At 34.8% G+C, this 27,888-nt stretch overlaps 1 protein-coding gene across 2 annotated transcripts; it reads left to right on the forward strand.

Annotated features, from left to right (window-relative positions):
- The first annotated feature begins 219 nt into the window (after positions 1 to 219).
- fbxo8 (F-box protein 8) lies at positions 220 to 11,718 on the forward strand. 2 transcript variants are annotated; one of them, XM_088916388.1, is made up of 7 exons: positions 236 to 515; positions 1,820 to 1,962; positions 4,804 to 5,134; positions 5,801 to 5,927; positions 6,308 to 6,426; positions 6,531 to 6,727; positions 7,653 to 11,718. In XM_088916388.1, the coding sequence occupies exons 3-7, from the start codon at positions 4,812 to 4,814 to the stop codon at positions 7,838 to 7,840; spliced, it is 954 nt and encodes a 317-aa protein (XP_088772514.1). In that variant the 5' UTR covers positions 236 to 515; positions 1,820 to 1,962; positions 4,804 to 4,811; the 3' UTR covers positions 7,841 to 11,718. The 2 variants fall into 2 exon arrangements, with proteins under 2 accessions (XP_088772504.1, XP_088772514.1); XM_088916378.1 differs by lacking the exon at positions 1,820 to 1,962 and having other exon boundaries at positions 220 to 515.
- Positions 11,719 to 27,888: the final 16,170 nt, after the last annotated feature.

Raw genomic sequence — 27,888 nt, forward strand, 5'->3', positions numbered from 1 at the left:
AATTGTCTTTAAATTAGGAGACGCACATTCGATAACAATTAAAGTCAATCTGTTTGGCCCAGATGGTGAAAATATTTTTTTTTTACTGAATGTAACGAAATTTTACATTATTAGATAGCATGAATGTGTTATGTTAGTCTAGTCTGTTTTTTTTTAATAAAGGAAATTGATCCCAAGATAGATTTACTTATTGACTTTCTTACGTCATTTCCACCAACAACACGGGACGTCAAAAGTGACAGCAGCGGAGAGGCTGACGGAGCGAAGAAGCTCCGGCGGTCACGGATAGGAGGAGGAGGAGGAGGAGGAGGAGGAGGAGGAGGTGGTGGCAAGAGGCGCTACAGACGCAGGTTAGACGGTACTCGATCTTCCTGCAGAAAAGACTGGGCAGCTTTGGTCTCAGATGGGTCTGTTTGGGAACTGATCGCAGAGGAAAGGAGAAACATTCCTGCGAAAGTGGTTGTTAGTCTTCGCTGTTTCGTCGCGGCGGCGGTAGAATTCCTTAGTTTGAACAGGTAGGTGGCGTTTTCTTATGTTTTGTTTTCCCTTGTTGTTGTTGTTGTTGTTGTTGTAAATCAACCGAACTTAACAAAGAAGGGAAAACATTTGAGTGTCAGAAGGCCAGGCCAATCACAGCAGTGGCATATTTTTGTAGAAGCCATCTATGGTGGAGAACAGGCATGGACGTGCGCCTCAGTCAAGCTTGCTGAAGCGGCACTAGAATCGCTAGGACTTCGCGGGGAGCTTTTTGAACAAAGTCGTGAGCAGGACCTGTTGTTTTTGTCGGATAATGCAATAGGCACAGCTTCGTCACGCATGTGACATGCAGTCCTAACTCGCATGGTGACACAGCACTTGTCACAAGTTGGCGACGTTCAATTTTCCTGAGTATTTTGTTTATGATCAACACTTGTTTTCACAGCCAACGGGCGACTGAATTTTACGAGTAGCTTCACGCGAGTTGTTAGTGAACTCCTGCTGAAGTCACAGCCAAACACTAGTCGAGTAATGCTTTAATAGTTGCCGAAGATGTGCTGTTACATTGATTTTAATATCAAATACAATTATAAGAAATGTACCTAAATTCTACGAACTGTAAGTGTAGGCAAGTGGTGGGAAGCAGTAGTCGCTAATGACAAAATTCTTCATGAAAACATCAGATGCTGTTCTGTAATGCTTCAGGGTGGATAGCTGAACAGTAACACTTTCTTTGAATTACTACTGATATTTTTGGAGAGTTGGTTGTCATGCTTGTAGATTCTTGTCTAATGTAGCTATTAATGAAAGAATATTATCATCGTTATTTATCTGTGCCAGCAGCGTCTGCCCCTTTTGGCCTAAATCGGTCTCAGATCTCAGAAGCTTGAAGCGTTTGCCCGGTCAGAAACTTCTCCCTGGACCAGAATTTTCACATCAATACCCCAGTATGGTGACAGTGCAGAACTGCACTGTAGAATGAACCAGTCCTTTAACATCTGATGGCATTGTTAATGAGAGGAGTGCTTTTAACCCTGCTGTCCTATCTCTTTGGGATTGTGCATTCTGGCCTAAAAGGTTTCCCCCCAATTCAGCCATTAAATATATTTCTCACTTCTTCAACCTGCCTAACTTGTAATGGGGCTGCGGGTGCACAATTGCATCAGTCATGGGGGCTGCAGTTTATATCCTATGTAAGGACAGTAGTATTTGTAAATTGGAATTATTATCACAGTGGGCCTGCTTTATGAAATCTTGTACTATTCGGCAAGATGCATCACATTATATATGTGTAAACCCAAAGTAAGCACCTTACTTCAATTATTAACTTCTTTTTTTTCAGGCTCTGCAGGTTTAGGCCTTCTGAATCTCAGATGTTGACCCTGTTCTTGCTCTAGTCAGATCAACAAAACGGAGCTGCGTACTAATGTACAATGCAGTAGGCCTTTACAGTATGTGAAAAATACAGCAATCTCCTCACTGGAGGTTAGTGAGCATTTACATTTGAAAATGCCTTGAATCAGTCTTCTGTTTCTATATAAGCGTATTTGCTTCAGAAAGCATGCCTTAATCTACCCCCTTCATTAAATGTATTTTTTTTTCTTTAAGAGAATCTGTATTTGAATAGTAGAGAAGGCAGCAATCAAATTGAAGTGTAAAATAATGTATTATCACTGAACTGCATTTTTGTTTAGTAGGAACCACCACTGAGAATCAAGTACTTGATTGCCACCTAGCCTACTATATGTTCGGAGTCGAGTTGTATAAGGGTATCCTGCAGGATATCACGAGTTTTCCAAAAAACCTACTATGAATAAAATGCATCTACTGAAGCTACCTCTGTTTACTGTATAGTGGTTTCCAGTCTATGAGAAACACACATAACACCATAACAAACAAAAGGGCAGGAAATCCCATTCTGGGAGTAGTGTGTTATTGCAAGTTATTTTTGGTTTCAAGTGAAACCTGTAGGTTTCAGACATTTTACTGAAGAAAATCTGAAATGGCAATATTGAGAGAAGATGGCTGGCACACTGGCACAATGCTGCTTCTCCGCACTGAGGCCCTGGGTTCAATTGCTGGGGTGCTATCTGCATGGTGTTTGTTTGTTTGTAAATTGAAGCACCCAGAGAAAACCCGCATTTTCTCCAGGCGCTCTCTTACAGCTCAAAGACATATTGGTAGGTTAATTGGCTGCTTGGAAAAAGGTGTGAAAGTGTATGTGCTCTGTGAAGGACTAGCGTCCCATCCAGGGTGTGCCCTGCCTTGTGCCTGTTACCTGCCTGGGTAGGCTCCTCCTCTTCTGTGATCCTCTGTTGGATTAAGCAGTAAGAAAATGGATAAATAGACATCTGTTTGAAGAGAACAGCTTGCTGGATAGGCACTAATATTGAGTCCTGGTACAGTATATTCATTTAAGTGTCAAAAAAGTTTTGTTTCATAATTCTTCTTGACAAAAAAATTATGTTTCAAAGTTATTTAAAAACTTCAAACCAGATGTACCTGTACTTTTTTCATTTCAGCATGTAATTTAATTCTCCCCTTAATGTCAATGATTTCACTGCTGAAAACTAATGAACAGTGAACCTACGTTACAGCAGTCTCGTCTGTTTTTCCTGGAGGTATTTGTATGGATATAACTGTGTAAGCTTTTTTATTTGTTAGATGATTAGGTGTTTTATACAGTCTATTAAAGTGTTTGTGTGTATATCCGTGTCTGAATTTGTATGTGTTGGTATAGCAGTGTTTTATGTTTTTGACTGAGGGAGCTATACAGTTATTAACCCATCAAAACATTTGATAGTTAATGTTTGAAGATGGGTGGCACATCGGCACAATGATTACGATAAAGATGCACACCATTCAGTTTGTTGGGAAAAAATATTTTTAGACTTGTCGTTGTATTAATTTATCTACAGTATATCTAACCCATTTCGAAGTGTAGTTGGAATGGGAGGAATGTAGCCGATGGATTCACGTCACAAGCTCATCTTAATAGAGCAATTAACGCTTCCCTTTTCAACTTTTTCCCTGACGCAGAGATGAAAAAAGTAGAATATTGCAGAATTTACCATTAAATTTAACTTTCTCTCACTTGGTCATTTAAAAATATAAATGTCTATCTTTTGGTAATATTTTTCAACTGTGAAAATCAGATGGATGCCTTGGAAATAAACATATCTTTTGCAGAGCTATTGAATAATCCTTGATCACTCATATTTGAGTTTTCATGTTTTTTAAGGTTTTTGTACAAGATTCTGTACTGTGTGCATTCCCATTAATACAGAAGGTTTTCTGCTGCACCAGAAATAAACAGAAATCAATACTGTAGACATGATATCGGATAGGATTTGATGTTATGCGCACATCAGGCCTCTTAACTGGCATCCTCTCATTTATAGCTTTGTGCTTTTAGCCATGTTGTTTGAAATTTTGAAAATAATATGCATCACATTTATTTTATTTACTCTTACAAGGCGTTGCCCACTCCTTATCTTGTCTGTACACTCTATGCTAGAATGTTGAAAAGCAAGTTAAATTGTAGTGTCAGAATCCTAAAGCTGTCCTGCCCACATTACATTTGAAACAATTAGAAATATTTTAGGAATGCCTCTGTGGGCGATGATTCTGTTAGGTTGTGATCACAAAGCTGGTAACTTGCCAAAATAATTTTAAATCCCATTATAATTAAACAAATAACATCATAGATAAAGCAATGAGGGTGCTCTCATCCCAGACCAAACATGTAAAGATATGTTTACGACAGTTTAACCTTATCTTTGAACTTTCTAGCTTGACACTGCCACTAATAGTTAGAGAATTGCTACCTTTTTTAATACCAATAATTCATCAGTGGAATTAATACTTTAATACCTGTGATTTGAAGGTGTCCAAGGTCAACAGGCTGCCCAACCCCTCTGGGCATGCTAAAATTATACAATTCAGAAAAAAGTCCTCTTTCTTATGAACACATCTCATCATCACATCACCCACAGCAGATGATGAGAGCTGGAGCGAAACTGGGACGTAAATGTTCATTAGAAGTTTAACGCTGACAACAAAAAGTAAAATATTTTAATACTCTGGATTGGACAGAATAAGTACTTACTAAATAAGTCGCTGTTAAATTGACATTTTCTCATTGATCTGGTTCTGCCTAATGTTGACTATTAAACAATGGTCACATAAGTTTGATCATACACAATTAATATCCAGCCCAATTAAGAAACATGGAGACCCGTTCCCATAAATGATTTGTACTGGTCTGATAGCTTCTAGGGTTTTCGACGCGTCTCCTCTAACGCTGGCTTCGCCTTCCTGTTGCAGATCTGCAGATGGGTCAGGGGCTGTGGAGGGTTGCCAGAAACCAGCAGTTGCAGCAAGAATACAATGAACAGGGCTACCTTCCAAGGGAGCGTGGCAGGAGAGCAGCTGCTGCCGCTGAGAACCTGAACCACCGCAGGCAAGGCCAAGGCGGCATCGACATCTATCAGCTGCTGAAGGCTAGGAAATCCAAGGAGAAGCAAGGTTTCATTGACTTGGAAATGCTCCCGCCTGAGCTGAGCATTACTATCCTGTCGTACCTGAATGCTACTGACCTGTGTCTGGCTTCATGCGTCTGGCAGGGTTTAGGAAACGATGAATACCTCTGGCAAGGGTGAGTGAACGATACTGTACGTAGAAAAAATAAAACAGTAATCCGCAACGCTTTCAGCAGGGAGAAGAGTCTGCCTTGCGTTTTCTGAACTGGGTGAGTTCATAGGAATTGTAGCAGGGAAGAATTCACGCTAACGGTAGTTAGCGATTGCAGTGCCGGGTGACATGCAAATACTGCGGTCTTTACCGAGAAATTAAAAATGTTAATGGTTGATATCTGTTTGTAGAAATTGACAGTAAATTAAGTTTACCTTAACTGCAGTGTTTTAAAATGAATTAAATTAAGCTTTCAACCTCCTATGTTACATTTTTAAAGGCGTTTGAGGGGTTCAAAATTACATTTCCATCTATGCTATGACAGAAAAAAGCCTTGAGAAAGTAAGTGGCTTTGACAGAACTAGCTATGGTATACCTGGTGGCATACTCAATATTCCAAATAATTAAATGGGAGTCAAAAACTATTTCTTGTTGCTTGAATGTTGCTCGGATTCTGTTGTCTTGAGAAATCTTGAACAGTTATAGTGAACTGCACAAGATTGTGCGGCATTAAATAGATGTAATGCATGTTTTAAATGGATTTCAGTGTTGGTTGCATTTTCATTCAGTGTTATTCATTTAATGAATGAATTCCTTAATGAGTTCATAAAATTTACATTTTCTGCTTTAGGTTGTGCAAATCCACATGGGGTCACTGTTCCATATACAATAGGAGACATCCTCCAGGCTTCTCCTACAGGAAGCTGTACATGCAGTTAGATGAAGGCAGTCTAACCTTCAATGCTAACCCTCATGAGGTAAACAACTCGTGCATATTCTCATACTTGAGGAAAGTTATGTAATCTGTACGCTTTAACTTCAATGTCTTTATGTTTACAAATGTGCACACTGACATTGTCAAAAGGTGGCATCTGAGCCATGAAATAATGGTGTGAAACAATAGTAGCTTTTAAAGAAGAAAATATATAAAAAATATGTAAACAGTGATGACAAAATCAGTGTCTGGGGCAATACGTAACAGCATTTTTCTTAATTTTAACAAACAAATGATCCTCATGGCATGAGCCCTACAAGAGAGGTCAATCTATAACATGGGCTGCAGTAGAAACCGATGTAGTTCTGATATTTTCTGCAGTTGTAGGTTTGTTTTAATTTCTGTAAATGTCATTCTCTTTAGGGTATTAGCTACTTTATATCAAAAGGCATATTGAATGACCATCCAAAGGAAGTTGCCAAGTTCATATTTTACACAAGAACGCTACACTGGAAAATGCTGCGGATATATCTTGATGAAAGGTATTTCTTCACTGTATATATGGTACTGTATGCAAGTATATTTTCAAAAAAGTCAACGGGGTGTAGCTTAGAACTAATCTTTTATATTTCGTTTTAACGTACAGGAGAGATGTCTTGGATGATCTTGTTACTTTGCACAATTTCAGTAACCAGTTTTTGCCCAATGCACTGCGGGAGTTTTTCAGACATATCCATGCGCCAGAGGAACGTGGCGAGTATCTGGAGACTCTCATCACAAAGTTTTCACACAGGTTTTGTGCATGTAATCCTGGGTTGGTGAGGGAGCTTGGCTTAAGTCCAGGTAAGAGACAGAAGGCCCTTCTTTGAATTTAGTGCCACAGTTTTCCACCAGTCAGAACAGAAGGATTTCTATGCAGCTATCTCGCATTGTAGTAAATCATTATGTAGGGCAGAACTGGATTTGTGTCATAATGGGTGAAAGTGCTTTTGCATTTCCTAATTTTGCATCATGACTTCCAAACCAACTATTTTCCTGAAGTAAACTGTGGAGTTACTGCAAATCTTTTGTTGTTCTGTTTTTTTTATTTTGCAGTTATTTTCCTGCATTTCAGATATAGTAGAGTTACTATGTTTGTTGAGTTACAGTTAGCACATCTGCTTACTTATAATGCCTACACATGTTCTTGCTATAAATAAAAATGTATAAGAAACCTCACTTCTTAGACTGTTATTGAACACTAAAGCCATGGTAATCGTATAGGTTCAAAGGTTTAGTCGTTTAAAACACTTCCCTAGCCAGTCAAGATGGCTTTTTCTAATACCATCTGGTTCAGCTTGGCTATCTGTTATTATAGAGGTAAATGCAAATGATTTATTTTAAACTACCTGTTGCATGAAAAGTGGCCTCAGAGCTGAAAGTACTGTGTACATCAGATAACATACGTGTTTCTTTAGGTGCATTATCATTCTACATGTATTACATTTGGCTGCCACTACTAGTCAAAGCAACATTTGCTTTCATATACATACAGCTTGGTATTTTACCTGTACAGTTTGAGTGACTTACCTTATTCAGGGGGTCAACAACAGTGCCTCACCTGGGATCACTCACAACTTTCCAGCACTCTACTCACTGTTCTGCCCTGCTGCCTCTAAATAGTTTGCAATTGAAGACAGTGCTTTTGTGCCAAATATCACAACAGTATGAAAATATTAAAATCTGTACTATTTTTAATAGGGTTATCTTTTTTTTTTGCTCTTTCCAGATGCAGTCTATGTACTTTGCTACTCCTTGATTCTGCTGTCCATCGACCTGTCCAGCCCACATGTGAAAAATAAAATGTCAAAGAGGGAGTTCATTCGTAATACTCGACGTGCTGCTCAGAACATCAGTGAGGATTTTGTCGGCCACCTCTATGATAATATTTATCTTATCGGCCATGTGGCTGCTTAGTAGAACTAATTGTTGCACTTAACTCATGAGTAAATATCAATGACTGCACAAAAAAGAGTAATTCTACTTTAGAAGAGGGGTTGGATTAGTGCTGGTCATTCTAACCTCTGTTGTAACAACATAACTGATTGTATACTTTAATATTTCATATGATTTTCACCATCAGGTTATGCCTCTTGAAGATCCCACTGTGTGTAACATTTGAGGGCTTTCCAGTGAATCAATTTTGAAATTTGACTAAACTCTGAGAGTAAAATGTAATATCCAGTAAACAACCAATTTAGAAAATAACCTTATTTTTAATATGTATATAAGGTTTGCCTACAGTTGCCGTACCTTAAACTAGTCCTCACGTATGCACATTATGAAGTCCATTATCGAACAACGTAAATTGTGATAAAAATTAAAGTTCACACATGGTGTTGTTCCCCAGCTTGGCAATGGTCTCTCAGGTCTTGGACTTTGCTCTTAGACACCTTTTTCAACCACCTCCTCCTGCTTTTTTAACAATAAATATACTTTTTTTTTTTCCCGATATTACCACTGACAAAAAAAAAGTTGGTTTTATGTTAAGCTTTTTCAGAGTTTATTTTTGTTTGTTACTGACGAAATGCATATAGTTACAAAAAGAACTTGCCGAGCACAAGGATCCCTGGGCAGAATTCTGAATGTTTTTCTTTTTTGTTGTATGTAGCTCGGCAGGATTCATGGATTTTAACGTCTGTGTTTAATGTCTTGGACTAACAACAACATTTTTACATTACTTTGTACTGGACATCCTGTTTTTACTTAATGGCAGCTCATATGCTTCTTACACTTACACTTACCTTCAGTGCACTTCTATAGCAATTACATAGTTTGCCAAGCAGCTTGTCAGGTGAGGTGGGTGGGTATTGTGAGGTGTTGTAAAATCATGCTGTCCTATTCTAATGTGGGTGATACAGCCTACAATATATTTCTAAAGGACAAGCAGGTGGTGACTATTTTTACCAGATGAAGACTAGTGATATTCCTAGACCTGTTTTCCAGAAACAGTGTTAGGAAGTTAGAAATCACTGATAACAGGGGCATGCGAAACTGCTGGGTTTACTCAGATGTGTTTTAACCAAGTGTTAGAACCACTGAATAAAAATCAATTAATCAACCACTCTGTGTGATCACAGGAAAATGTAATTGCACTTTAACTGCTGTGTCATTGACTTTTATGGGAGGAACAGGCTTTTTTGTGAGTCTAAGATTCAGTAAATAGGCCTCTTTTAGTATAGAAAAGTATTTTAAAAAATACTTTTTTTAGTTCCTACAATGCTAGCTGTCTAATACATGAAGGATTTTGTGAAAATTATTGTTTCCATTCTGTTATGTCCTTTTTGATTTGCTGCACAAATAAGTGCCAATAGAAAAAATAGTACAACTGACAAGATAATTATTAATAAATAATATAGGTGAAGGGTTTGTTTACATTAACTTGCAGATTAAGCCCTGAATATTTTTTCTTTTTGAAATTGCATGTGATGTGTAAATATTTAACTTTAGAGATTTATAAACATTATTTTATTGTGAAGTATTTTAACTAAAGATTTTCTTTTCTCTGTAAGATTCTTCTTATATTGTGTTTCCAAAATACAACTCTTTTGAATTATTTGAGCACTGAAAAAATAACTCTTAATACATAAAATGTGAAAAGAACATTGTTCTGTTTTCTTTTTTTTTAAGTAAGATTTTGAAATGTATTCTTTTTGGTTGTCACAGTTTTGAATGAAAAGCTAAAATTAAGTAATTTGCTCTATGAAAGATAAAACATTTAAAAGAAATATTTCCTGTTTAATGTGCTCTAAATACAGTACATTACAGTGGATGACACTTCATGTGATAGATTTTTCTGGATGCTGTGCGGTCTACTAGAGAATTGGAGAAGTACAAACAGGCCATTGTGCAAGGCTGGGATCAGATTTTTTGCATTGAGATTAGGTTTGGAATCAAGCATTAGCCTATCAGTGGAAGTTTGTAAGTGGAACATTTCTGTCCTTTGTTTTACCATAGCAATATTCACTGTTCTCTGTAGCTGAAGACCAAAGGATTTGTTCTCCTACATAAGAGAAATGCATAGAGTATTCAAGGTTAAAATCACATTCATACATGATTTTAAAAAAATAGACAGCAAGAAAAATGTTTTGTAAGATACTGTAGTTTTTTAAATGCAGTTTTGTTAAACAATATCACAAATGGACATATATATATATTTTTAACTGAGATTGCACTTAGCATGTCTTCTTTTGGCTTTTGATGCTGAGTTGTGCTCTTTGCTTTTGTACGGTAGTTTAGGATAGGTAATACCAGTGATCCTTACTTCTGGTCCTGGAGAGTGACAGCTCTGCTGGTTTCCTAGTCACTGAGGAGTGGTCAAATAAAGACATGGAAAGAATTGTTATAGGCTGTTCATTCACTTACTGATTAAATGAAGTCATTAAGATCTCAGGTGCAATGAAAATCAGATGTGCATGTGTCACCAAAAGGATTAGAAGGCAGGATTGATCATTCGTCCTAGATAAATATTGCCCAAATCTTGACTGCATTCAAATTAGAATATAGTTGTGAGAACATATATCCATGCATGATGCTAATATCTGAAATGTAGTTTTTTTAAAAAAAGCTTTATATTATTCGATTTTAAAAAACAAATAACTTTAAATTCAGTTTTTACACTAAAATGAGAATTTCTTATTTGTCTACATGATTTTTAGTATTTGAAGTTCTTTCTTTGGTCATGGTCATTTACAAATAATTTCATTATTAGATTTGGCTCCCCATGCTTTTGACAAAATGTACTCATTTAACAATTTCAAATTTACAATTCTTTAAATTAATATAAAATCTGTTGAAGATTATAGTGTGTTCCAATCACGCACTAATGACTGGCAAATAAAATATTGTAAACAGCACCATTGTTTCATGGTCTTTAAACATGCTAATGAACAGAATAAAACACTGAACACTGAAAGTGCTATACTACCTAGTTAAGTCTACAGACTACAAGACTCACAAGTATCAAGAATCTTTGTTGACTAGTATTTTGTTTTCTTGAGTTGCATTCACTACTATTCCTTTAAATAAACTAACTTGTCTAAATTTCTCTAAAGTTAAAAGCTTAAATGACAATGATATATATAACACTACATGCTGCAGTTTTTACGTCTCACAGGAGGTGGACATTGAAAAGCTTTTCCAGACACAACATGACATTTGACCCAAGTGTGACATATGTTTTAAGTGCTATTAGTTAAATGGATACATTTTCTAAAGCAGACACCGAAAAGATAAAGACTAATCAAAACACCTACAAGAGCAGCAAGCTGATTTTAATTTTGAAAAACAACCTGACATGGAGGATCTAATTAAGTGTGCACAAGCCTAATGGCTTTATGTTCAGTGAAGCATATGAGTCATAACTAAAGACAATATTTATACATGAGAAATATTCTAGGAAAAGGCATACTACATGGGGGATGCTCTATGTGGGAAAGATACAGTGGATCTTTTAAAATCAAAATTGGTACAGTACCATCAAGGAGTATAAAGGGCTAAGAATATATACTTTAGTGCTGTTGTGGATAAAATACATTTATTTTTTGTAAGCAAAATCTTTCCACTGTATAAATCAGTTATTTGATTTAAATTGTGAAGGAATAAAGTTCCAAATTTAATATTATATGTGTGTTTATATATGTAAATATAAGTTTTAGATTTGTTTTTTGCAAATTAAGATTGACTGCCCACTGTATAACACATAATAATGTGATGATCTGTTATGTATGAATATGTAATCATGTACGATTATGTATTAATGTACAGATGATATACATTAAAGTATTTTTCATATTTAATATTACATGTACAAACTGTTTCTATGTAACATTTTACTCAAAGTTGTGTTTTAATCTTAATGTTTTAATATTAATATTCTGCTCTTAGTAATATGAGGCTGTTTTACAAGTGTTTCTGACCGCAAAACATTCAAAATTCAAATCAGTGATGTAATAAGTTACCTGAAATAAGCTATACTTATAAAAGTTCTGGAAACTATAGAAGACAGTAAATAGCATATTACAAAATGAAGAGAGGGTCTGCAAGTGCACACTGATTGAGTAAGTTGTGAAGAGGCTGTGGAATTTCTTAAGAGGAGGTATAGTCCTGATAATTGTAAGCACTAAACTTCTACCACGGAGGTCATAGGAGATTGTAGAGTAATGGAAGGCTCAATCAGTCACCCAGCAGAGAAGGAGAGAGGACACAGGCAGAGGCAAGACTGGAGGAAGGTGAAGAGACTGGCAATCCAGGAGCAGAGATTGCAGAAGCAGACGGAGCAGAATAGAAGAGGAATGTAAGAAACTACTCCAGGAAATTCCTGAATACATACAGTACATCTAACAAATGTTCATACAGCAGGTTGAATGGGACAATGCTACTGCATATACTGTATAAAAGGACATGTAAGATTTTGTAATATTTTTAAAAAATATTTTTTACATGGTTTGCAAATTGTCTCAAAAAATAAAAATGCCTACAACATCCATTAGGTTCTAGTTGTTTGAGAGACTACTTTTGAGGCAGTGTGTACCAATTTAAATGTTGAATGGTAATATTAACTTATCTTCCTTACATAGTGTTCCCTTCAAATTCCCTTGAATCTAGTTCTTGTCCTTCCCAACAGTTCTGCAGTTTCAGTTACTCTTCCAAATTGGCAGAGATTATGTCAATGTACACAATCTAAACATCACATGAGTAGCTTCTAGTTTTGTCTGTTAGTTGACTTACTGTAGATGGCATACTGTAGAGGTAGCATGTGCCAAACAGAGTAGGAAAATGTATTCACATAATAGAAAATAAAATACAAATCACAGATCAGAAGAGGGATTTTATGTGCATTAAACGTGGTTCAAGTTCTAAATAAAAATGAGAATTTATAAATGGACTCAATTATTTGTTTAAAACAACAACTTTCTACAGTAAAAACTGTAAATTGCATAAAGGTTTGCAATGTATATAATGTTCAGGAAAGCAGAAAGTAGTACATTTCAAATGACAAAACACGTTCTTAATCTGCTTGTGGGGAAGCATTACAGTACATCTGTTGAAACTGACACATTTTGATAATATACCCTTTACGGGTTGGTCTTCCAACCTAATTTGTTGTGAGAGCTCTTAAAAAATGCCAGTCTTTTTTTTCAGGATATGCTATTAAATTCTTAAAGCTGACTGATATGTACCGGCTCAAATCAGTGAAGGCCTTTAATAATAATCCCAGAGCCAAAGTTAAAAGCCTTTGGCTATCTCTGATAACTTTAATAGGTACACCTACTTTAGCTCCAGATTTGTACAGCTCATATTACATGAGCTGTTCTTCCATTCCCTCAGATATGGGGTAGGTTTCAATTTAAACTCCCTTGTAAGGTTTTATAAATAGTTAAACAGAATGCTTGATGATATAAACCTACCTCCTAAAACTTAGTACTGTATTTCAGACTTTAGTTCGAGAACAAACGGTGATCATTGAGGACAGCAGCGTTTTATTTTTTCTTAGTATCCTAAGTGTAAAAGCGTATGTGCGCCTTGAGTACATGATCCTTAAGATTGCGGTTTTTCAAGAAGAGGTCCTTTAGAGACCACCCGGGTGTTCCCAACAACGAATAACACCTTTTATATAGCAATAAGTGCGTTTAAAATCGTCATTCTTGCTCATTACACGGGTTTACTTTATTCATTAATCTGCTCTGATAAAGCTTGCGGAAAATCTATTGACCGGATGTTCTTCTTTTATGTTTTCAATCCGAAGTACTGTAATTCAGTGTTTTTTTCCTATTATAAATCGCAGGTTCTTTATTGAGAATAAACGCTTGAATTAGGGCTGGGAAAAAACTGAAAGTCTCAACTCAAAAGTTAATTTTGATTATAGTCACAAAACACATAATTCAACATTTTAACTCCATCTCCCAATGGAGAGTGACCTATCAATGCTCATGAAAAAAATCCCAACGATCTCTCTAGACTAGGCGGTTCAGTGATTTATCTGATACAGTTGACTGCTCCCCCTGCTGGTTTACCTATTGTAATTAATTTACGTATCACTTTTGGATATGGATGTCTTTTTTAGATTGGTGTAATGATGATCCACACTCTTTATTTGCTATCTGATTTGAGGTGAAAAACATAGTTAATATGGAACACTGAAGTCTTAAAATCGGTTTGTCAATAGTTCTCATACTACATAATTTGACACAAACACAGGTAGTTGATTGAATGTATCGTATTTACTGTTTATTATGTTTTGATAAATCATAATCCTATCTAAAGCAACTGAGCAAATAAATATAATACATGAATACCTGTAAATGGTAAATGGTATTCTTATTTTTCTGTTATTTGCTGTTAAACACATGTTTTGGTCTTACAATGTTAGATTGATAAATCATGAAAGCTACATGTTATATAAACACTTTTTAAATGATTGCAGCCAAGACCAGATTAAAGTTTTTCACACCACAAGCGTTTGCTGTCTGATTGTTGGACGTTTCTTGAGGTTGTAAAGCAGTTTAAAACAACTTGCTTTCTCGTTGCACCAAGATAGGGAGATCTTGTGATGCCTTTTCACTGTGCCAAGAAAGTTTTATAGCAACCTAGTATGGCTTATCTTAATTATTTGTCTTGGTAGATAAAATTAGATGTGCACTGTCAAAGTCTTTGATTTGGTCTAGGGTTAGACATTTGCCCAGATGGTGAGTTTTAAGAAGCAATGCTTAAATTGGTCATTACTGTCTTCTGTTTTTCGTTATTATAATAGACCATGGAATTTTTTATGGTTTTCTTTTGCTTTCTGTTTGGATTTTGTTTGTAGCATACTAATGAAGGATATCATAATAATAAAATAATACAGAACATTCTGGTTTCTTGAAAGATTGCTTTACTCTGTCTACAAGGAACTGCATTTCAATGCATGTGGTCCTGAGCAATATGCTGTAAGCACTGGCTTTGCAAATCATTCTTCTGATTACTCAAGTCCTTCTGGGTCAGTTTTTTCTGGAATTGTTTGCTTATAATTCCAGGTAATAACCCAGGTAAAAACGTCAACCAAAGATGACCCAGCAAAAGTCTGAAAAGCACTGATGGATTTAAAATAATGTAAAATCTTTATTAGTTACTAATGAAATGCAAAAAAACAAATACAAATCTTAAATTATTATAAAATTATTAACTGGCTGTCAAGCTAAAAGAACATACTCTTTATTTGTTCTGTAATAATAATAACCTTTGAAATGTGGCAATGAAAGGTGTCTGTACATAAAGCAATATCTATATGTATATTTGTGTAATTTTCAAATAGAAAAACTGGAAAAGACAGGAAATCTGTTAATATAGGTCATTTTTAAGCCGACAGCACTAAATTAGTTATAAATAGAAATACTGATTTTAAGGGTAATTAGAAAACCAACCTTTTTAAAATCCGTTTTTAGAATTTCCATTATTTCCTTTAACATGAAGGGGAGGCTATTATCAGCTGTTTGTTTGGAGGTAAAGGTAAATTCGGTTTATGAAGAAAGGGTTGACGGAAAGATTTAGCTTAATTTAACATGATTAATGAGTTTTTGTCTGACTCCTTGCATTCAGCATCACTGCAGTTTGTCAACACAATGACCTGGGGAAGAGAGACGCCACTCTGTCGCCTGGAAACGCCTAGCAAGGAAAAAAAAAAGTAGACTTGAGAGAATGGTGCCAGGTACATGTCAATGAGAACGTCCTCATGTTTCTGACAGCCTGATCACTTAATCTTCAATCAGGGAGGATTACTGATACATATCTAACACATTTATAGGAATCGCATCTAGGGCAGCATTGTCTTATTTAAAAAAAAAAGTAATATTCCGACCTAGATGAGGATGGATCTAGTAATATACTAGATTACAAATCCGTGCTGGTGTATTTTGCCTTTGAGACAGAAATGCAGCTCATTCAAATTACCCCCTTTCCTGATAAACGAATTCTTAGTCAATATACAGGATATATTTCAAGTATTGTATGCTGGATATATGGTCTAAATTATATATATATATATGTCACGAATGTTGAAGCTGTCTTAAAAAATAAATTATCTGCTACAATAAGTATTTAATTTTTGATTTATTTTAAATCAAGCAATTCATTTTGTCAAACTAAAATAGTATTAACATGGCATGCTATATATTGTTTTTGCTGCAAATTGCTCTTAGTTCAACAGTACTTTATAGATGGTTGTTTCTTACAATGACGTTCTTTCTGCAATTTCCCTCACGGGATCAATAAAGTATCTATCTTAAACTGTTTTGATTCTTTATAATTATACTTTAACCACATAACCGTTCATTAATCATTCATTTGGATTTTGCATATTTCTTCAATGTATAATATTTTGTATTTTAAAAATTAGAATTAATTTGGAATATTTGGATTTATATCAAATGATTTTTGAGTGTTTACAATCTTATAAATAAAGGTGTAAGAAAACTAACGTAAAGCATAGCCCATCGAATGAAAAAAAATAGTTTTTTGGAATACACCGGGTAAGCGGTAATATTTTCTTAACTTATTGGAAGAAAGAAGTTTAGAGAACCAAGTATGTAATAACTACTGGATGCTTCCTTCAAACGCAAAACGCCAATCCGCTTGAGGTCGAAAATCCAGTTAATCCAGTACCATTTCGTCATCCATGGGCTCTCCTGCGTTCAGTGGGGCAGGTGTTAGTGTTCACCGCTGTAATGTTTCAGTGGAACACAGAACACTGCCAGACACCCGCGTGTGGCAACACATTTTGGTAGGTATACATTTTATTTCTGACGTCAAAAAATCAAATAAGCAATCGTAAAATCCCATGCATTTTACGTTATCCGCAGGAGCTACTAGTATCATTTTTTTTTCCAAAAAGAAAATAAGTAACACATTGATGTGGAGGCTGGCTGAATCGGCACAAATAATAGATATGCGTGATTTGATGTTTAAATTACAGAAAACGGAACTAGGAATGTGTGATCAGCATATTCAGTATTTATCGTTTTTTAACAGTATTTAATGCGATGTCAATTGAACTTGGCAGTGCAGGCTCAGCTGCAGTTAGGTTCAAACAACGTTACGAGCGGTACATACTATCAAAGTCAAAAGTCAAAGTCAAAACCCTAGCTATTCCAAAAGTTCATTGATCAGGGTTCTTTTCGCTAAACACATCCCTATGCAAACTGCATCCTATTCCCAAATATTCAAAAATGTTTAGCCTCTTAATTCAAGATGAATTTGTCCATTCTGTTTTTTCTTCTTTTGATCTACCCATTTCATATTATTTATTAGCTTTAATAACATTGCATTATATTGCTGACATGTGACTGTTTTCTGACTGTTACTACGAATTGCCTACATTTCACCGCAAAAATAAACGCAACTCAATCAAAATGTTTGCGTCTTACTGTCACTGTATTTAAAATGTTTTATATCGATAACACCGTTCGAGTGAAAATGATTTCATTTAGTTTTATTTATTAGTTATTCGCTTTTTTCTTTTGCGAAATTGCAATATAGTTTATCAAACTTATTGTACGTTATAGTTTCGTCAAAGGCAATTGCATTTAATGTTTATTATTAATGAATTAAGTTACACATAAAGTAGTGTTTTAAACAGAGATAAATACCACTCATAGATGTTACCTTGATTGCACTGTGCTTTGTTCAGATAACGTAATGCCTTCAAAATGTAGATGAAATGAAAAGCGACATTTCTTATTGTAACGTGTTTAAATGAAGTAAAATTGAACGTGAATGATAACTGTTTTCCATACCATGAAGGGTTAAATAACATACCCATAATTTACTCACAATCGCCAGGAAATACAGCTTGCTTTTATGTAATCATTGCATGCAGTGCTATCTATTCTGATGACATCTCAATTGAAATAGAAAAGTCTTAACTGAAAAAAAATATTTGTACCGTTTTTCATTGTTTGGTGAGGAAACATCTTAATGGTTTAAGCCTACGATTTTAAAACCACTTTGGCTTACTCACTGGTGTTAGACTCACGCAACTCATCATACAACTGTCAAACAGATGGCACAGTTGAAGATAATAAAGAATTTAACCTCTTCTCAAATTCATAAGGAAAATGTCCTTTCTTTTTATATTCTTAAGATATTAATTTTTTAATTCTATTTACAGCTTACGTGGTAGACAGTTTACGCTTTGTACATTTACTTTGAAGTTTAAAAATACTCCTCCCTCGCCGACAGAAGAGAAAGAGGCGCTTCATGTGTCATCACTTCGGCTATTAATAAAACGTGTGATTTATTAAATGTTGCCTGGGCTGCGATCAAGACATTGCTGCCATTTTTAACAATTTTTATGTACATTATTCTTAACAAGATCATACTAGTCACAGATATTAGCGAGAAAGCGCACGTCGTGTACCGTAAAAACCAGAGGCGCATTACTTGAATGTATGAATTAAGCCATTTACCTTCATGCATTGCCTCCAATCAGAAAACACCCTCACACATGTGGAATATCCTGATTGAACTCCTTGAATAAAATAGTTAGTTTAGGCCCCGGGAGGAAATCAGAAAGTGATTTCAAATAACCAGTGCGTATTGTATAAAATCTTAATAGACAGGCGCTTGTAGTTATTATTTTCTCTATACTGATTACCATAATTAGAAGAGCTTTGTTAAGCACGGACTCGAATAAGAAGGCTAGTATTACTCCAACAAAGGCTTTCTATTTGGGGAAAAAAGGTTTGATGGGCTGTTTAGGCTGCCTTGTCACTCTTGGTGTCTTTATTCATAATCTCTATGTAATCCAGAAACGGTCAGTAAAAAGGGAGTGCCTCTGTTTGTTTAATTGTTTCCTGAACTCTCAACAACTACGGCCTGTACTTCACTGGCTCGTCTACCTTAAAGTAGGCCAACATTTCAAAGACTGTATAATTGTTTAGATTGGCTTACTTCCTCAGCTATATATCATTGCTATCAAAATTAAATGGTCCCAACATAACCCTATCTGCATTTGGAATTCCATTCAATTTGTACATGCTACTATATAACACTTTTTAAGAGGTGTACTTTTGCAATGTTCACTTATCTACTTTCTTTAAGATGAAATAGTGCCATTATCACATTCAATGACTATGTTCATCACATGAGGTCACAGTACAACACTGATTATATCCATAAATTAAAAAAAAACAACAAATAATTTGTGAAAGTGTAAAATAATTAAAAAAAACTAAATTCAGTAGAAAGAAAGCATCAGACAAGCACTGGATAGATCCCCTGAAATGGAGTGATAAATTATGTATTGGTTTAAATGTATTATTGTTGTGTTGTGAAAACTAAATAGTAAAGGAATTCTGGGTTCAATTCCAGACTGGGATGCCTTCTGTGAAGAGTCTGCATGTTCCCTCTGGGTGTGCATGAGTTTTTACTGGGTGCTCTGGTTTCCTCCCACTTCCAGTGCCATGCTGCCTAGATTAACCAGTGTCTCTGAATTGTTCCTGTCTTGCACCCTATGTTTCTGGGATAGACTACAAGCTGTTGTGACCTCTACCAGAAACAAGTGGATTTCTTTACAGGGACGGACAGACAAGTGTGGAAACATGGCGATAATGTATACCAAGAGATAATGAGAAGGGCCACAATAACTTGAGAAGACATGAAAAAGCGATTAAGTTTAATAACTAAACTGTGAGATGAAAAATAATATTTGGGTCACAGTGTAATGATATAGAATTACAAAACATTGTACCTTACGGATAGCCCAGGGAAAGCAAGCTACTGTATATGGGCAGTGTGAGTAGGGAGAAGTAGACGGTAAGTCTCACTTTTGCAATTTACCACAGTCAGGAGGAGATGCATCCAGGACTTCTTAAGTACTAGAAACAGTGCATGATGAGCACCAATAGGCAGTCACACTAATGGAAGAATGTGTAATAACCTGCCATAGGCTAAGAAAGGCAATCAGTTATGGTCCTTAGATAGTTACAGTACATGAAACTTGCATAGATCGTTACATCAAGATAAAGAGTACTGTAAGCAGGTTTTTTTACAATCATGTTTATCTTGTTTTGTGATCCAATGCCTTTTCTAATTGATTCAAAATCCTTTTTAGTTGGCGAGTTATCTGCCTTTCCCTCTTATTTACGTCTTACACAAGACTACTAGTTTCAATTCTGGGATCAACATAGTTACATATTTTATTTCAAACAGTCTTCAGCCATCCTTCAGCTTCACAGAAGTTAAAAATGACTTGAGCGACCACTCAAGTTCATGACTGATTTGCCTTTATACTAAGTAAACTTGTTCTTTTGATTTTGTTATCTTTTAGCTTGATGATTTTAATCCTTCAGTTTCATGCTTCAAGATGTATTTAATTCTAGTTCATATAAGACAGTGATTTTTATTTGAAAAGGTTTTTATTAAAGTCATATATAACTAAAATGTTTTAAAATCAAGTGTATTCTCCATAATTTTATAGAAAACTGAAGGTGCTCTTTTTATTTAATTGCAGGTGTATCAAGTTATAATTTGTTGTCTGTACTTTGTATTTTTAGATTAACTGTATATTTATTATGTATTAAATATTACAATGGTAGGATAACAAAGGAATTTGTAGTGCTTTTGATCAAAGGAGGGTAACATCAGATGTTATTTCCATACTGTAATTGCAAATTGGTTTTTTTTTGGGAAATTCAATGATCTTTTTAAGCATGATAAAAGAAGTTCTTCTTTAAAAAACTGAATACTAGAATTGCAGGACCAGTAGGCATCGTGTTAATTTAAAACAAGAAAGTGAAGTGCAAGGCATCATAACTTCAAGTGACTAGTATTGTCAGTTATAATAATTGAGTCCTTTAAATATAAAAATGTTATGTGTGATTCACATTACAATCCTTTGCCTAAATGTTAAAAATCTACTTGTTTTTGCTGTATTATTGAACAACTACAATATGGTTTTATTTATGCATTTATTAGTTACAAATCTGTTTATTATCATCATCAACAACATAATCACCATCATCATAATTATCATCCATCACAGGATGGAGGTTTTCTCGAGATTCTTTCTATATTCTTCCATCTTTGGCTATCCTACTTACCACAACCACTACTCTCCGCAAAATATATATTATATAAATGGATAGTGGTGTCATGAATTTCAAACATTTTTATTTAGGACCACAAATTATAGCATCAATCTATATAAATCTCAAAGATTAAACTTTATGAATACTGTAAGCTGTGTTATATTATACCAAATTATATACAATATTCTTAAAAGAGAAACAGAGAAGTCAACCCCCCAAATACTCTTTTCATATCATAAGCAGTCACCTGGAAAGAGGTTTTTGTTTCTGTGGATGTAGCAGCTCTTTACAGATGTACAGCAGCTGTTGGGATAAGTCTTTTTATGTGCACTGCAAGCTCATCAAAAGATGAAACCAAGGGTCAATTCTCAACCTGTCAAAGGTATTCCTTAATGGCTGGTTCTATATGCAATACATTTTTTTTATTTTTTGAGAGAGTTACCATATAATTAATGAACAAAAGCACAATCTGTTTTTAACCGTTTTTAAGAAATCTGTTTTTAACCATGTCGAGAATGCATCCTGCCAATCTTAATGCTTGCAAGACAACAAAATAGCTAAATACCTTCATACTGTAATTATTTATGGTGGTTCTGTCATTTTAAGTGGGTTTTATGAGGTAAGCATTGAAAGCATTTTTATGATGCATTTTGAACGAAACAACTTTACTTTGACATTTAATTAAAGATCCACTGAAGGATCATGGTACTTTTGAAGTTGTTTTATGGAAATAAGATTTTGTATGACAAGAGGGATTAAATGGGATCTTACCATGGCTATGTAAAAAACGGCACAGCATTCTTTTATAATCTGTGTTTTCAGACGGTTGCATTCTGCTAAATGACCTACTGTCAGAGATAATGCCATGAGGTGGGTGCAGTGTACAACATTCTCTCTGCCGAAAGAAGTAATAAAATCACTGCTCTCGTACTCTTCCAAATCTACCTCCATAGTAGGCTGTGTGCTTTTGAAAACTGCAGCCCCAGGAGATTAGGAGGAAATCTTTCTGACACCCAGAAAGACTTAAATTACCAAATGTTTTGTTTCCACTGCCTAAATTACCCACATAGGTATTACATTGTGTAAGCCATTGAATATAAATAGGCTTTATTCGGCTCTTTTCCAGCAGTAGTTATCGTCAGAAAGTACTTTGAAAACTAAGTAAATCCAAGCTCTCATGTAACCTCTTTTGCTGGTACATCATTTTCTATGTCAATGATGAATGTCAGAGAGGAGATTACCTCCATGCTAAATGAAGTATTGATACCGCTGAATGCGGGAGCATACTGTAGAGCAATGGTACAAAGCCCACCCCTGGGCAGCTGTTTTTATTCTCACCCCAGTTAGGTTGTTAATATTCAAGTTGCGCCTGTTTATCGAAAGTCAAAGCACCCTGAGACACAGCTGCCAGGGCGCCCTTGGAAGGATCCCTAGTGCAGAGCCTGGCCGACCCTCATGTCGAGAAGGACCCAGTTCCTCAGGCCCTCTGACTAAAATAATATCCAGTGGCTCCAGCACCAAGCCTGGTTAATGCATCTGTCCAAGGCACATAATTACTTGGTCATAACATTCCCCGGCCACCATCCAGCACACCAATCAGATTCCTCTTTCAACTGTGCAGATTTCTGCAGTGTCAAACCGTTTGATCTTTAGGGTAATATGGTTTTTAAAACATGAATAGAGTCGCCGTTGGAAGGTTTCCTTCTTTTTCTCTTCTTTTACTTTCTGTTCTGAGCATTTGGGTTTTTTTTTCTGTTGTGCAGAAAGAAGCCTTTCATTGTGCCTTTCCCTATGATATTTTAAAAGCCCGGTTGTTTTGTTTTTCAGCACAAAAGGTTACTGTGATTTCATTAAGGCGCAGCATTTACGTACAAATATGAATGCCGTTTGAATGTTATTGTGATCTGTTTTGTTTAAAAATAAAAAAAGCCTTTTTGTTCATTAGACTTTTCCGATTTCCAGAGCAATGGGTCTGTTTTACTATTGTATTCTTGAAATAGTTAAAGTAGCTCTACAGTTCTAGGGCAGTCTGTGAAATGTAAAGCTAATTCAATAAAAGCATGCTGATTTGTAGACATATACCTATACCCAGTTGTGTCTGATTTGCAGTTTACACAAATACTACTCTCAGTAGCAACATTGTATACAAAGCATTTTTTTGTTTTTTAATTAACAATTTAGTCAGAAGAAGTTGCAATGTTTAATGATATCTCATTTTCATTAAATTTCTACTGAAATAAATAATACAGATTTGATTAATTGTGCCATTATGGTGTAATTGACCTCTATTGATAGAAGTCTTGTAATGATTTGCTTTCTACATAATGGGAATTGGTCACAACTTAATTACACACATTACTACATTGTAAAAATGAAATGTGTGTTAATACTACCTCACCGGAGAATATTGTTAAGAGACATTTAAGTCAAGTGTGTTTATGTATTCCTTATTATTTTTTCATCAATTGTATTATAAAGTATTTCAATTCTGTTTTCTAATATGTTAAAATAAATACCTGATATATATCATTTCAAGACTACCCTGGGAAAACCCAAAGAAGTCACATAGTAAGACTTGAGGCTTTAACTACATTTACCTTTACTTTATGCTTTTGAATGCGTATGAAAACGAAGGTTTATTCCAGTCACTGTACTGTGATAACAGTTATTGTGTTTTATTGGAGAAAAAGCAGGACAAGATTCTGAATTTATTTCTAAACTTTATCATCACTCCTTTTAACTGTGTACCAGAGTTTATTTAACTCATCTTTATAAGAACACATTTTTTATGTATGTTTTTAAAATGTGCACCCATGTACAAATAAGTAAATAGTTAAGCACCTTACAGTAAAAAATAATATTCACTTATTAATTAAGCTTCCAGAGTAAACATGCCCATGATGTGTACATGAGGCACTATGAGAAATGAAAAACAATCAGAAAAACCTTAATAAATTTGCATTTACAACTGACCTGAGTTAAAGAACACGCAGACTGACAGACATCTTAAATACAACAAATGAGTATTTCGTGCCTCTCAGGATAGACAGCTTTATACATCTTTGTCTACTGAGAGGTTCATCAGTCCGCCAATGTTACAGTAGAGGTTTCGTTTTCTGGCAAAACTGGTCTAAAAGCCTTTCCAACATGCTATCAGTCTTTTTGAGATGATCGGTCAGTCTCAGTTTTTCCCACAGATCTGTCCTGGGCTGTCCCAAGCCTAGTGACAAAGTGCAGGTTCTGTATCTGCTCTCCTCTGAATAATTTACCCTTATTGGCTCCATCTTTGTAGAAGGTGAATTACAATGTCATGAGTGCCATGTCTAAAGCATTTATCAACAGCCAGAGAAAACTGAGCAGACTAATTCCAGCAGTGAATCTATCAGTACGTACTGTTTGAGATACTGCTGAATTACTTAAAAGTTAAGAAACTAATACAGATCATATTTCACTCTTGAAAATCTTGATTGCACCAACATTTTTCAGCAGCATTGTAGAGTGCATTTAAAAATTTACGATTTAATTTTACTTCGCACATCTACATACTCGTTCAGTTTTTTTTCAAAATGTAGTTCATAGGTACATGTGGCAGTTTCAAGAAATGCAGAAAAATTGTAATAATGAATGTTTGCTGCAGAAGCCAATTAATATAGTAGTCGTGTATCAACTGTAATACTACTGTACTTCATCATTTAGATTTATATAAAAATAGAATACAGTATTTTTAACCGTCACAAATTAAAATTTAAACATGTACTGCTTATGAAAATGAGAATATACAATGGATGATGTGTCATTTAATATGTTTTAAACATATTTTAAAATGTAAGGCTATCTTATTAATATTTGGTGATTTAATAGATTTGGAACAGCAAAGAAAGGAACCGTAGTTTGTATATTTTATGCTAAACATCGTTTATCCTTCATATCACCAAATGCAGAGAGAAGACCTCAAAGGGGAATATATTATTAAATCAAATCATATAATTTACATTTCCTGTGATGTATAAGGAATTATTGTGTTTTGTTGTCCCCTTCTAAAACTTCAATATTTATTATACAATTGGAAATATTATGAAGTATTCCATTAAACTGCATCATTATAGAGAATTACAATTATTAACTTTAAAGGGTTTAAATAGGTCAAAATCAATTTAAAGATTCAATGTCATAGAGTCTTATGTAATATTGTTTCTGAAAAAAGTACTTGTTTTTGTTACATATTATTCGTTAAATACAAATTAATCTAAACATAATTGTAAAAATTATGTTTAAATATATATATATAAGAAAAATATATTTATTCTCTCAACAAAGTTCGATTTTTCCCTTTACATATGCTCCCTGGAACTTTGTTGAGAGAATTTAATATTTTACGTATACAACTTAGGATATTATATTTTAAGAATAATTCATTATTATTATTATTATTATTATGGCCAGGCTGTATGAAATTGTTAACATCCACCATTGGTCTTTTTGAATCCTTTAAATTTTAAATTAGTTTTATACAGTTACATCAGGTGAATGCATTTTTCATTTACCAGAAATACCCCTATGCTGATTGAATTTTGGAATTGATTTTGAGGTACTGTGTGATGAGAATCATGGATGGTTATTCAAGAGTTACTGTAGATCTGTTCTCAACTCAAGCTGGAAATACAGTGAGGGCACATTGTGATATTGACATTATTTTGAGCATTGTTTTGTCCTTTGCAGTTGAGAGGCACGGTAGTATTTTTAGATAATTTAAATATTTGACTGTTTCATTATTTTGAAATGTTGTTTTATTTATTGTTTCCAAAACTACTGGAAATTTAACTTATATAACATAGGGTTGGATGGGTGCTGGTTTTGGAAATCATCAAAAACTTACTTTGTGCTACTTTTAATCAAGTGGAGTTAATGTTCTTATAATATTTTAGGCAAGAACAACTTTGTTTAAATCACTTTCCTGCAACAGTAGCACTTTCTTGAATGAGACGTATATGTCTAAATGTTAAATGCTGTGCTATATGACATTGAAAAAGGCCATGTTTCTGCAGCTGCATAAAATACGTTCTGTCATTCTTTAACCTTTTCCCATTAAGACTGGTCTCATCCAAATACTTACACTGGTAAAAGTAGCCCATTAGCAGTAATTATAAGAGACCAGAGTCCAGTTTTCTAATAATGTTGGCTGTCCTTACAGTCTAGTGAACTCAAACCACTTTAGAAAACTCAAGGATTCAAGACTCCCAGCGCCAGCTTCTGTTTTCAAGTTGTCTGACTGAAGCAAATGCCAGACATTGTTTATACAATGCTAATCAACGTGGTAAATTTAGAATATCCTAGAAGAAATTATGATAAATTTACTGCCTCAGGGATAAAGATAACACATTTGCTGGACAGAGGACAGGTCCCCCTCTAGGCCTGAAACAGAAACATGCACTGTATATAAACACAAGAAAATCGCTATTGATATGGTGCAGGTCCACAAAACATATAGCCATGAACGACAGATAGAAACACACCCAAGAAGGTTCAGATTTCAAAATTTACAATATTAATAATTGAAATAAAATATCAATGCGCAAAAGCGTTTTGCGTAAAAAAAACCCCAAAAGGAACCATTTAACAACCGTTATTGTAAAAACTGATTAAAAAAAAACTGAAGTATTGATTTTCTTTTCAAATAAAAAAGTAGAGACGACTTTGAAAATTGTCCAAACGCAATGGCGTCTTCGATTGACCTTTTCTTTCTTTTCTGCTCAAGCAAACCCAGCAATTCTAGAAAATCATGTAATAATCCTACGCCCTTGTAAATGTATTGATCCAGATTTTGTTCTTCGTTAATTATTTTGTTAACATTTTACACGACTCTATAACTGAAGCGAATGAAAGAATGAGATTTCTATGCTACGGCTCAGGTTTAAAGCGAATATGTCACATTTGCATATTAAGAGGTATTCATTTTATTAGCCAGAATCAACCGTTTAAGTATTTGCAGCATCACAACGGGCTAAAATGTTGCAGTTTAAAAAAAAAAAGTCGTGACAAAGAAGGACAAGAAACGAAGCATATATTGAAAATCAAACAAAACGTTCAGAAGTAATAATTATTAACACGGAATGTACTGCAATAAGAATACAATAAAGATTACACAAGAATATAATGTAATTAAGGGTTAAATTGAGAATACGCAATTCTAAGCTTAATTTAGAAATAGGATTTTTATATTTTATACAACTGAATGATGCTGTTTCTTCTCCCAGGGAATGAGTTCTCAGCCCAATAATGTCACGGACATAAATATGACATTTTGATATAAAGCAGTCAAGCAAGTCTGAAAGCACGGGCAGCTCAATTCATTCATGATCACATTTTGTCTGAAAACATTTAGGAAAAGATTTTCTCTGAGAAGGAATGGTGATTTTTTTTTTCACAGAAATACGGAGTATTTGATTCAAATTGATGCCAATGTCAATTCAAATAAAGGAACCAAAATATTGTTATAGCTAATACAAAGCATTTCATAATGATTTCACAATGTGTTACTAAAAAATGTAGATACAATAAATGGAGAAATTACAATTATCAGTTGTCTGATTCATTGTGTGTATTTCTTATTGATACTGTCAACGATGAACTAACTTTTCGTCGGTACAGTAATTCTTGACTGATAAAGCGTTACAGCCTCAGAACAGAAAAGGCAAACAACATGAAAGCAGTTATGTAGGTCTGTAAAAATATCACTGTACAAATCCTGTTGGCACTCCATAAATCATTAATGTGTAAAGTCATTTTTATGTACGATTTTGGAAATGACACCAGGAAACAGATAAAATCCTCTTCGACTTCACCTTAGAAAACAGCTTTGCCACAGACTGTGGCACTATTACTATAACCACTAGGTGGCACTAT

The sequence above is a fragment of the Atractosteus spatula genome, chromosome 1 (assembly GCF_055471065.1).
Source record: "Atractosteus spatula isolate fAtrSpa1 chromosome 1, fAtrSpa1.hap1, whole genome shotgun sequence".
NCBI classification, from domain to species: Eukaryota; Metazoa; Chordata; class Actinopteri; order Semionotiformes; family Lepisosteidae; genus Atractosteus; species Atractosteus spatula.

Excerpts from the sequence above, each read along its gene's own strand:
- fbxo8 (XM_088916378.1), top strand. The coding sequence starts at position 4,812 with ATGGGTCAGGGGCTGTGGAGGGTTGCCAGAAACCAGCAGTTGCAGCAA. Across the intron at positions 5,135-5,800 it reads GATGAATACCTCTGGCAAGG|GTTGTGCAAATCCACATGGG; the intron begins GTGAGTGAACGA and ends TTTCTGCTTTAG. Across the intron at positions 5,928-6,307 it reads TCAATGCTAACCCTCATGAG|GGTATTAGCTACTTTATATC; the intron begins GTAAACAACTCG and ends CATTCTCTTTAG.